The sequence below is a fragment of the Falco naumanni genome, chromosome 7 (assembly GCF_017639655.2).
Source record: "Falco naumanni isolate bFalNau1 chromosome 7, bFalNau1.pat, whole genome shotgun sequence".
In the NCBI taxonomy this organism is placed as follows: Eukaryota; Metazoa; Chordata; class Aves; order Falconiformes; family Falconidae; genus Falco; species Falco naumanni.
This window is the reverse complement of record NC_054060.1, coordinates 61,749,785-61,762,508: the sequence shown is the minus strand read 5'-3', so window position 1 is coordinate 61,762,508 and position 12,724 is coordinate 61,749,785. Positions and strand designations below refer to the sequence as shown.

The 12,724-nt window shown below is 37.1% G+C and overlaps 1 protein-coding gene across 14 annotated transcripts in view; it reads left to right on the top strand.

Annotated features, from left to right (window-relative positions):
* The window catches only part of RALGAPA1 (Ral GTPase activating protein catalytic subunit alpha 1), a 132,790-nt gene that overhangs the window by 83,023 nt on the left and 37,043 nt on the right, over window positions 1-12,724 (top strand). For all 14 annotated transcript variants that reach the window (XM_040599625.1, XM_040599623.1, XM_040599621.1 and 11 more), the window contains 4 exons: window positions 2,075-2,939; window positions 4,477-4,548; window positions 5,477-5,600; window positions 7,261-7,416. In XM_040599625.1, coding sequence (XP_040455559.1) covers window positions 2,075-2,939; window positions 4,477-4,548; window positions 5,477-5,600; window positions 7,261-7,416 — 1,217 coding nt within the window. The remainder of the gene's footprint in view (window positions 1-2,074; window positions 2,940-4,476; window positions 4,549-5,476; window positions 5,601-7,260; window positions 7,417-12,724) is intronic.

Below are 12,724 nucleotides of genomic sequence, written 5' to 3'. Positions count from 1 at the left end.
CCTACACAGTGAGAGGTTTCAGGTAGCAGGGAAGCTCACATGTCTTTGCTCCTAGGAACCTGGGAAGAGTATTACCTTACGTGTGCAGTGCCAAGTGCTAAACACTCGGCATAAATATCCTGACAGAGGTGAGCCAGCCTCTTCATCACCCAGGTGCTGGTTGGTACTGCACTGATAAATTATTCTACAAGAATCCAACTTACTTCTTTGTCTAGTATAAACTTGCTCACAGTTCCTTCTTATATTTCAGCAGATGGCACTATAACTTAATTTCCTTGTATGCTACCAATGTTTGAGCATTTCATTCAGCTTCACTGCATGTTTTTGTATTTGTAGATTTTAAACCTCGAGAAGGTTATAGATAATGAAATTATAATATCTAATTTGTTTATATTAGTTTTCAAGGCCTTATCTCATTAAAATATTTAAGTTTATCTGAGTTTTGGAATAGCATAAATATTAAGTTGATTTGGGCAATTAGTTGATTTTGCCAACTGTTTACTGGATGAAGTGTTTCCCTTTTTGCAGTTCAGATCTAGTGCTCCCTAAAGGTAGAGAACAGCCAGAATCCCAAACATCTCTTACATGCTTTACCCAAACCTTGGGGTGGGGAGGCAAGTATATACTAATTGTTTATTTTTGTAATGAGAATGCATCCCAGTGCTTCAGAAACTAAAGATCTGTCATAACAGTCAATGTGCATTACAAATTTACCTGTATTTTTCCCGTTAAACCAATTAAGACACTTTAAACTGCAAAAAGAAATTTGTTTAGTAAACATGGTTTTTATTGTGTATACATACACAATATAAAAGGAGATAATTTAATTGTAGCGTACTTTCACATTCAAGAGATGACATTTTTTCAGTAAATACTGAATGAAAAAGTAACGTGGCTCAGAACGTTCTTGTTTGATGCAGTTTTGGTGAGAAAGAAGGTGGGAATTATTTGCAGGAGTTTTCAGTATTTAGGATAGTTTAAAATATATGATGTAATCCTGAGGAAATATGGTCTTGATTCATCTTCCCTTTGTAAATCCCAAATTTAGGACACTCAGGTCATGTTACAAGAGGGAAATATGTGCTTTACTGTATTCATCCCGTTTTGTGTTCTACCTGTTATATTCTACACTGTAATACTTTTGTGTATGGGTGGGTACCCATAGCCAGTTGAGGATTGTCTGCCTGACAGAGTCACTTTGACCAGCTCTGTACGTCATGGATAATGCAAAGTGGATTTGATAGAAGAATCCAATAACAATAAAGTACTGGGTTAGCTGGGTGTGCTATAAACATTAAGAAATTCCTTTTGTGAATTCAGGTAACGTTGCATCCAAGTGGAAGGTGTGCAGCAAAGGAGGAGGTTGTAAAACCATATTAAAATACCAGTTCATCTCACAAGATGGATTTCACGTGAGAGGCACAGCTAAGCGCTTCTTCCTCCAAGTTTTTCCAGCCTGAAACTTCTCGAAATGCACTTAGGGCGTGAGATTTGGGGTTTGAAAATTTTTGCTACTGTTAGATCGTGTTCAGTATAGATAGCCTGGTCTTTGATTTGGTACTTTAACATCATTCAGTAGTATTCTCAGCCTAATCTACAGCTATATACTCCCCAGGGAAATTAAGATGGATTAGAGGTTTTGTGCATCTATGTTCCTTTGTTTTTCACAACGTAATGATGTGTATAAATATAAAAATCCATTACAGTTGGAAATGGACTTCTTACAACGCAATTATCATCTCTCCTTCTTCAGCAATTTAAGATTTATTTTCACTATATTAAGAAATTGTGTATTTTAGAAGAACCGTGTTGATTACAAAACTATGGTAAAGGAGGTATGGTAGGCTGTAAAATAATGAAGGTGCTTCTTTAACTTTCCTGTGATTTTTCATGCTATTGATGTATGAGACCAGAGTTCATCAAAATACATGTTTTCCATTACTGACTTGGATGTATCCTAACCTTGCATTGCTCATCCCGTTTCAAACTCATGACAGAGACCAAAAGAAATACGTAAATCTCAGCGTTGTTTTCTGAACTGTTCTTTTAAAAGCCTGTGTTCTTTCTCTCGTAGTGAAAACTCACATGCAACAAGGATTAATTTCTGTTGCTGCTCGTACTGTGATAACACATTTAGTGAACCACTTAGGCCACTATCCCATGAGCGGAGGTCCTGCTATGCTAACCAGCCAAGTGTGTGAAAACAATGACAACCCATACAGTGAAAGTCCTGAACTTTCTCCTGAACTTTTTGAGAACCCAAACCTTCAATTCTTTGTGTTGAACAATACTTCTCTGGTGTCTTGCATACAAATCCAAGCAGAACACGACATGCCTGGGGGAGGACTGTCTGCTGGACTTGCATCTGCTAATTCAAATGTTAGGATTATAGTGCGTGATCTGTCTGGCAAATACTCGTGGGATTCGGCCATTTTGTACGGACCATCATCTTTATGCGGATCTTCACAACAAACATCTTTTGCACTTTCTTTATCTCAACAAGATAAACCAGAAGATGGTCTTTCATCTTTCGAGCATGTGGAGGATGTGTCTGCAAGGGATGGAATTACACTCCAAGTAAAAAGGAAGTTTAGAGACACTGTACCAACATGGGATACAATTAGGGATGAAGAAGATGCCCTTGATGAGCTCCTGCAGTATTTAGGTGTTACAAGCCCTGAATGCTTACAGAGAACTGGTGTCTCACTCAACATTCCTGCTCCTCAACCAGTCTGCATCTCAGAGAAGCAGGAGAACGACGTCATCAATGCAATTCTGAAACAGCACACAGAAGAGAGGGAGTTTGTTGAAAAACATTTCAATGATTTAAATATGAGGGCTATGGAGCAGGATGAGCCAACCTCACAAAAGCCCCAGTCAGCATTTTATTACTGCAGATTACTTCTCAGTATACTGGGAATGAATTCTTGGGATAAAAGGTAAAAAGAAAAGGTTCACAATTTAAGAGCTTTCTTTTAAGCAATTGTGCTATTCTTACCATGTAATAATAGTTGATCATAGAGTGGCTAAGCCAAAAATACTCCAGGCCAGCCAACAAGAGAGGGGGGTTGCAACTACGAGGGAAATGGCAGTTTTCTTCTGCATTTCAACCTGTCATTTAGAGAGACAGAAAGGAGGAACCTGTTGCCTTTATTGCTGTTTACGTTCTTTCCTTAGAACAGTGTTGGAAGGCAAATTGAAGGAGTGGTATCTTTTCTAATAATCCTTTCACCAGCTGCACTAAGGGGTACTACCATGGGTAAAGAAGGCATCTTTTTTTGCTTTCTTTGCTTCCCACGTATGTGCCTGCAAAGATCAGTACCTTTCTATGCCAGAATGAGACTCTGAAAGTGTCACATTCTCAGCTATTGTGTTGCTGGACAGTGTCCTGCTGCTTTGCCTGCTAAGAGCATGCTTGCATGCATCCTCAAAGCATTGCATCTGAGTTAGCTAACAAGAAAGACGTGTCCCCTACTATTTATTTCAATGTTGGCAATGTTTGGGTATTGTTTAGAACAACAGGAGACAAGCCCTGTTCAGTTACAACAGTAATGTCTCTGTTTACACTGTTAATTTTGTGTGGGTGTTGTTAGGTGTATGCATGCATATACATGTGGGTATGTTCAAATATTAGCATCCTAGTATTTAAGGGTGTTTCTGAAATCTTCTTTAGCCATGGCTTGTCAAATTCCGTAATAATGGCATTGAAATCTTTTCTTACTATGAAAGGGAAATGGATATTCTGTAAAACAAAAATAATCTGTGTCACTGAAATACCACTGAAATCAGAGAAAACTTTGCTGTTATAACCCTTCTTGATTGGGTCTTTAATTCCTCAAGGCAGTCTGGTTTTGAACAGTACTGCTCTTAAACTCATTCCACTGTGTTTTGTGGGAAGCATCTTAAGCACAGTTTAAAAGAAACTAAAAGTGCCTTTCTTGCTCTAACATATTGGTTTGGTTTTTTCTTTTAAATTGTTACAGCTGGCTGGGTGACTAGTGAGCTGTGTTCTGCTCTCTTCTGCAGTTCAGAACAGCAAAAGCTCTGTGTTTAATGCACTAACTCCCTAGGACAGTAGGTTATGGGAGTGTCTTTTGTCACTGAGCGTATATATTATGGCCTAATAAAGTGTACAGCTTGCATATGTTTCAAGGGGAGTTCCATCTCTTCTTCTGTAGAGAAGAGATCGATTGCAGTTGTATCAAATAGGTTGACAGAAGAAAGTGGAAGGAAGTAAAGGTTGTACTCAGGGCTATAATGGATATAGATGATTTTCTGGAGTAAAAAAAAAATAAAAATTAATGTATATTTTTTAAAAGATATCTTAATATTTTATGTAAGAAAGGACTATTGAAAAGGTAGAAGCATTTGTTGACTGTTCTTGAATGGACCTGGAAATGTCCTTGTACCATTCTTGTACTGTTCTGTATCCATCAGTGAACAAGTGATAAAAGAGTTACAAATTTCTCTATTTAGAAGGAGCTTTCATCTCCTGAAGAAAAATGAGAAGTTACTTCGAGAACTCAGAAATTTGGACTCCAGACAATGGTAAATTCTTTTAATGGCTGTCTACTTTTTTGTTTAAAGTGTGTCTGTACTTAAAAGGCTCTAATTGCAAAGATGTGAGCGTCGAACTAATTTTTAAGATAGTTTTGTAAATTATTCATGTATTTTGCACTGTGTTGTAGTTATTGGTGTTATATTGAAGTTACATTGGTGTCATTTGCAGAGTGAGACTCTATAAGTGGAATATCATGACATGGAACAAACTTCAAAGTAACTTGAAATTATGACCATTTGTATGCATAACATGGAAGAGTTTTAAAGCTTTGGTATATCGGTTTCCACATTTTAAGCTTTGGCTAATTTTTAGCTGTTTTCCCATGCTATTAACATTTGAAGACATGGACTTCTAGTTGGAGTTGTGGCACAGGATTAAAACCTTTGGGTTTGTAAAAGTTAAAATAAAATCCCTGGAGGTTTTAGAAGTGTGAGAAAACACCTTCAGTTGCTCCAGTGTCTAACAACAAGCTGAGAACAGAAGGCATTGCTATAGTACTTAAAGATTCTTCATTTAATTGCATAAGCTGTATGTGGCACAGCATTCACAAGGCAGTGTCGTTGTTAATGGGCAGAGCGGTGTCGGTGATGCCTGTGTCACAGGTTTTGCTTATTTCAGAAGCTCGGCTGTTCCGTTAGTGATTGGCACTGCCAGCACCGTCCTACACCTTCGAAATGGTGAAAGGGGTAAATGCTGTTAGCGTATAGCAAAAGTGCAGGCTCTAGAGAAGACCAGACTAGAAAAGACAGAATGGGAATATGGAAGTACAGAGGGTTTTCAGAAAGAAGCCATATAGTTGTACTTCCACTATCTTTTTCGCTGTTTTAAAAGCCATGCTGTGTTTGTACTGTTTGCATATTTTGCTTTCATATTAGTAAAGGCCCTGTCATGCTTTGGCCATTCTCTGTTTTACAGCCGAGAGACACACAAGATTGCAGTGTTTTATGTTGCCGAGGGACAAGAAGATAAACACTCCATTCTTACCAATACTGGGGGAAGTCAAGCCTATGAGGATTTTGTAGCTGGTCTTGGCTGGGAGGTATTTATTAAAAAAAATTTATCCTGAGTTTGTTTACAGAGAAAATTACAGATCCCTTTAGATATTACAAGTCTTTGGCTCTTCAGCATTACTCACAAGTACTGAAATACAGTGGTTAGCAAGTAGGATGTAGAGAAGAATTTCCATTTTAATTTCATTAACAATACTAGTTATTTCAAGAAAGTTTGTGCAGGCAGAGATGATTCTTTAACATGCAGTCCTGTACTTGGCTTTCATGAACTATTTAGGAGGCGTCTTGATTTCCTTGTAAGCCTTTAAAGTGTTAAGTCCATTGAAGTTTGAGCGTTGTTCAAATTTGGGAATCCAAGAAGTACAAATGCACAGCTTCTCTCTTGCTCCCTTCTTCCAGCCTTCCACTGCAGGCATGTATCTGTTCACACACTCCACTCCGTGTCTCTTCCAGCAGCCAGAAATACCCCATCATCTATATGGGCTTGCAGCTCTTCCATCACTACTTTGATACTGTTAAGAGGTTTTTCTTTTTTTGCATCCTTCCTTTCTGACCACACAGGATTACAATGGAAGTGAAGTTCAACTCAGCCCATTGCACAGAAGTACAGGAATTGCTCCTGCTCCTGGCTGGCTGCATAAGAAACTGCAAGGGTTTTTGTTCTTCTTGCAACTTGCGTTCATCAGGAATGTCCACATGAGTGTTCATTTTGGGGTTTGGGGGGTTTTTTTTTGCTCCTTAGGTATGTAAGAGCACTACTAGATTAGCTGTATGGGTAATGGCTCTGACTTTTCCACAAGAACATATAAAAACTGCTAAAAGTCTATGACTGTCATGAACATAGGTGTTTATTTCCCACATTCCTGATTCTTCAGAAGGAAAAAAAAAGCAAACCACATTAGTGGCTTCAAATTTCCTTCTTTAGCAGGTTAATTCTCTTGGCCTTTATTACCTCAATTAAAGAGTTGCTAGTTTAGATTAATATTCCATGATGAAACATCTAATATTTTAACCTCTTAACATTAAGTTCTGCATCCTTTATTAATAGAAAAGGAAATATATGTGGGCAGAGATTAAATGTATCCACATCGGAGACATAGCTTCCTTTAGGCACTGTTTTAAAAGTGAAATAGCACACTAAGCATCTTACTTATTTCAATATAATATATTTCCCATAGAACTAAGACTCAACAGACTTATTTACAAATTATCAGTTAGTGTCCTGTGATTTTTTTCATATTCACGGAACGAAAATTTCTCAAGAAAATTTATGGAAGGTAAAAAGACAATTTAAAACTGTCTGACACACACAGGGTTTCTTCAGAGCTCAGGTCAAGGCTGATGTAATATCACAGAATTCCGAAAAATTCAAAAAGCACATGTAAGTGACTACAGTCAACTGATCAGGGCATAATGCAGTAAATATTCATTTACACAACTTTCCTTTTCTCTAATCTCATCCTCACAGCAGCGTCTGTGTTGACCGTGGAGTATAGAATGCCACTGCGCTGCAGCTTATTGCCGGTCTAGTCAGCGAGTGAGCTCTTTAGAAAAGCATAACTGTGCTGTTGTGAAAAGAATCTTCACTTTTAAAAAATCAGTTGAAAGCACATTTTAAAGTGTAAAGAATGTATTTATCAGCTGATAATTTTTTTTTTTCTTGTAATCCTTTCTGGGCTTTATTTCTAGGTAAATCTCACAAACCATTGTGGCTTTATGGGAGGACTGCAAAAAAACAAAAGCACTGGATTGACCACTCCATATTTTGCTACCTCGACAGTAGAAGTAATGTTCCATGTGTCAACAAGAATGCCTTCTGATTCAGATGACTCTTTAACAAAAAAGGTAGGTGTTTCTGAATAACAGATTTTCTTTTGGTAATAAACCCAGAGGAATTAGAGACAAAGAAAATCCAGTAACTTTTTCTAAAAAAACATAAAATACTGTAACACCTTCACCTGCTAATAGTTGGTATTTTATTGAAGTAGGTTAAGCCATATAAATTATTCTCTATCAATTTCTAATTTTGCCATACCGGTGATTTTTGCCATCATTGCAGCTGTTGGCAGGATCACACATGTAGTTCTGAAAAATGCAGGGAGGTAATGATCTGTGTAGAAGAAAAAGCATTGCATCTGCATGACGTTTTAGTACTTTCAGACTTTAAATGCCAATTAATAAATATGTGGTGAGAACTTTTTAAGATGATTTTGTATTTACTTAAGAGTCATGCGCTGTCTCTTAATTTCCCTTTAAAAAAAAGGTAAAAATGTAAAGAATTCAACAGTGATTATTGTATATAAGGTGTTTTGTCTTGGAGCAGGCACAGATGCTCAACAGCGATATGATCTCTCATAGCCACATTAAGAAAAAAATGGTTTGCTGTATTGGTATTTTTTTCTTTAGAATTTAATAAATTCCACATTAGTGATAATAAGTTACAGTCTCGAACATGTGTCCTATTATAAATGAACAATTGGCTATCATTAGACTGTCCCTGGCCCTGCATACATACATCTTCAGATGTGCTAATCCTTTCAGTAGACACGTTAATGAGCACTGGTTGAAGTGTAATATTGGAGGAACTGAAGCTGGTTGACCTCAGCGAGGAGTTTAATACTTGTAATTAAATTAGACAGTAGACAGTAAAGAGAGAAATAGCCATGCCTCTGGCAAGCTTCAATTATTAATGACTTTTTTGTTCTTTGTGTTCAACTTGAAGAAAAAAATATTATTGTTATTATTATAGACTGACTATGAGTTCTAACTTGTCACTGTTGTATCTTAGGTTGGTTTGTTTGGTTTGGTTTTTTTTTAATTAAAAAATGTTTTTTCTTATATGCCCATGGTGCTGGATCCTTTCTGGTTTTTATTTCCTGAAGTAGAAGCCAGGGTAATACTTAGGTTGTTAAATGATTTATAAAAGGGGTTTACTAGTAAAAATAGCAAATTTTAAAAGAAGATTGTTGCTGCTGTTCTAGTATAGAAGAGTGTGTGTGTGTGTATATGTATTTTTTAACTTGAATGGCTTCTGTATTTTTTAAACAGAAACTTGGTTTTATATAACACAGCTTGCAATTATTCTCATAGTATTTAGTTATAATCTCTTTGAATTAGAGCATTAAAAATGTTGACAAGGGGGAAGATGGGTCAGAGTGAAAATTAATTAATAATAAATAATTTGGAATGATGCGGACTTCAGCAGAGCGCACAGGGAAGGTCTCGTGTCTGTTTCCACGATCACCTCAGTGTACATATAGCTGTTGCTGCCAGGCGAGGTTCGGTGCAGGTCCAGACCTCCTGTCATTTCAGCTTGTGAAAATGGTGTCAGCTGGATTTTGTAACAACTGCAGCTTGCCCCAGGCCTATTTCTCTCCTCTTTTACCCACAGTCTCACTCATCAGTAATCTGGAGTATTTGAGGTCTGTATGATATGTAGGGTGTATCAAAAGATTGGGATTGTATTTGTAGCTCAGCTGCTGATGGGCTGTTGGGTCAAGGTGCTTCACTTCTCCGTGACACTTTTCCCTGTTCTTCTCCATGTGGGGTTTTTGTTCTTTTTAAGCCCAGTTTCCCTGTTAATGGAGGCTTGTGAGGCTGCCTTTATGTCTCTCCTCCCTTCCCTAAGCCCTTTTGGCCCATTTCAATTGAATTCAGTAGAGACATATTTCAAAGGTGTTAATTCACGTATGTTTAATGGAGGTAGGATAAGTAAAGGAGATAGAGCGAGGGGGACTCTTTGTATTCCTACTCAGCAGGTAAGACCGCAGGAGAAGAAGCATTAGGCATCAAGGAACAGGCACCATAGAGAGATGCTATGAAAATCATCCCAAACCTGAGAAAAACATCAACTGAAATTTGCATCTTGGGAGAAACCAGCAAGTGATATCAAGAGGCATGAGTAGGAAAACAGGCTTAATTCTTAGGCTTAATTTGCTTAGACTGCAAAAGGAATGTGTTTCATGAGATGCTGTCCAGCTCGCACACACTACAGAGGACCTCAAAAACAATTTGAGAGCTGTTGTGTATGTGCTAACAATTTTAATTGTTCTGAGTGCATGTACTGTTCGTGACCTCCAAAGAAACTTAAAGTTTTGAGCTTCTCTGCAGGTCTTTCATGTACTTCCTTTGTCTTATTTCATTCAGTGGGATAAAAACAAGCAAACTTGCAGTAGTTGGCTTAGAACTGCCACTGTTTTTTATATTGTAAATGTGCCTAGAGGTGCATGATAGGTTCATCTTATAAATGGAAATTAAATTAAATTAAAACAAAACTTCTTCCTGCCAGTCGAACCACTGCAAAATCAAGATTCTGCTGTTGCAGAGGCTAAGCCAATTTTAAACTTATTTTCCATCAGTCTTACAGAGTAGTAAATAAAAGTTTTAAGTGTCTTGGATACCTCTGAAGCACTTGTTTCTGAAGATGTGAACGAAAGCAAGAAAAGACGTGAATTTAGAGAGAACTGCTGAAAATCCTTTGAATGTGTAAAGGAACTTAACATTAAAATGCATATATAAAATAGGTATTTAATTTGCAAGTAGTAGATTAAAGATTTAATGCTGATAATGCAATCCCTTTTGGTTTTCTTAGAATTAAAGGTTAGAGTAAAAAGTATTTGCACTACCCTTACAAGAACAAACTTGCAATGCAAATATCAGGATTAAGTGAAACTGTGAAGGCTCAGCTCACAGAGTGAGAAAGCCTATGTGTGTGCTTCTGCAGCTTATCACCTGTCTAGCTCCTCCTTCTTTAGCCTGATAAAGGAGTGAAGGCATTGCAGGTGAGAATATTATACACAAGATCTGTAAATGAAAAGTAGTAGTGATACTGTTAATGATCGGAATACTAGTTCATCTTGGGCTTTGGGTGTATAACGTGATTCTAGACTATGTGTGACATTGTCCTAACAACGTCAAAGATTTATTGCTCCTGGTATTTATAGCTAGCTTTTTTATTGTGGTATTAACATGTGTTGGGAACTTGGAGGTTTATAGATGTAAATTATTAGTACAATATTTTTTGGAGTAACAATTAAATACACATGTTGCTTTAAAAAAAAAAAAAAAACACACCATAATTGTTGAAACAAAGTTTTGTGAAAAATTCAACTAGAGGGTGCATGTGCTGTAGACAGCAGTGCTGCTTACATTTAATGGGCAAAAGTAGCTGCATTAAGCTGTTACTTCAGATGTTTCTGCTCCTTCTGTTCTTTTTATAATAAACACTTCCATTTTTGAAGAAGAAAAAAGTTGGGGCTAGCTGTTGTATCATAAGAAAATATAATAGCTTTTTTCCTCCCTCCTTTAGGTAAGTGGGTATTAGAAATTACAGTAATTTTGGCAAGAGTTCAAGGGTTAATGCAACAGATAAATAAAAGGAATTTTCTGTAAATTGAGCCCTGCATTATTTCACTTGTCTTGCCTTTCCAAACCTAACTCATTTAATTTTAAAAAGTAAATACTTAAATTCTTCCTGACAGTGTGCTTTGCTTTTACTATCGTTTATTACTTCAATTATACTTGGTATCACTTAGAACAATCTGCCATTTGGAAATTTCAGTATAGCCTGCAGCTTAGTATTAAGTCTGGCTGCTATTGTAACATGTACAGCATATGACACTAATGTATCAAAATTAGATTTGATCATCCCTCCTGGTTATATTTATTTCACGTTTCTTTTGTATTCAGTTAACATAAATGTATTAGGAGAGCTGACACATGATGATGGCTATAGAGTAAGAATATTTTAAAGTATTTTGAGTTAGATTTGAAATTTCAGGTAACCTAACAGTCGGTCATTTTTATATATTTGTTTTAATGGAGTAGAGTTTCAAAGCAAGCCTAAAAAAATCTGTTTGTCTCTGACATCTCCTCAGGGCTGTCTTCCCGACAGCTCAGGTTTAAAATGGCTAAAACAGAGCTCTTAATCTCTTTCTCATTGCCACCTTTCTGGATCACCACGGATAACATGACCATTGTGCCTGTCACTTGTGCCCATAGCCTGAAATCATCTTTAACTTCGTCCACTTTCTAGATTCTTACATTCAGTCTGTGCTTAAGACTCTATTCTTTTTTCTACCTAACATTTCTTGCAACATAGCTTTTCCATACACACAGTTAAAATTTATCCACTATAGCCCAAACTGTTTCCATAGCTGAACCTTCCTTTCTTTGACCTTGACACTTTCGGTTGTGAAGAATGCTGCTATAAAAGACATTTTTCTAATCTTTAATGCCTTTTTACAATTTCTTTGCATTTGTCCATCTCTGTCTTGTGTCTTGCCTTGGCTTAAACAATAAACTCCTTATAGCAGTTTGATCTGAACTTATGCAGTATTTAGAGTTTTAGAATATTGGTGTGTAACCTATAGTTCCAGATGTTGCAGCTATAGTGTATTACTGCTTACTGAAGTATAACGTTATTTTAGAGCTTTTTATTACTTATATTATTGCATCACTAATAAGGATTTACGCTTTGTTTTGCTTACTGTGATTTACGCACATACAAAGCTGTAAATTTGGGAAGACAAGGAAACAAGTGTGAAGATGTAGTGGCTTACACAACTGGTGGTGAGTTTTGAGTAACCGTTGACACAGATTTCAGTCTTGGCACCTGTACATTCTGTGTGCACCAAATCCGATTCTGTTAGGTAACACTGGGACCACACCTTCTTCTTGGGAAATCATGTTGCTGTCTGTCCTTCAGGTTTCAATGAGCAGAGGTGGTTGTAGCTCTTTGTCCCTCTTGTGTCCAGGACACCAAGTTCTGGGATGCTTCCAATTCAATACAAAGACACGAAGAATCCAGATTACAGTTGGAAGAGCTCAATCTCTGGCTCCCCTGTGATGTAATAGTTACAGTGAATGATGGATTCTCCAAACGTTTGCTGTGCTTGCAGGAGAGCCTTGTCATGGTGCACTGCTCAATTTCAAGGTCCTTCAGTAGGGAACTGAAATTAAGAAATCCTGAAATTTGTCTTTTTAAAAAGTTTATGCAATATCTAGCAGACCTTGGAAATCTTTTCAAGACAATTTCAGGTATTGGAACTCTTCCATGAATCAAGTGTTGATGGGTCAAGTTACCACCATAAGCTTTGCTTTTTTGTAACCTTTGCTTGCTGACTAAGGTGTGGACATCTGAAAGAAGCAATAA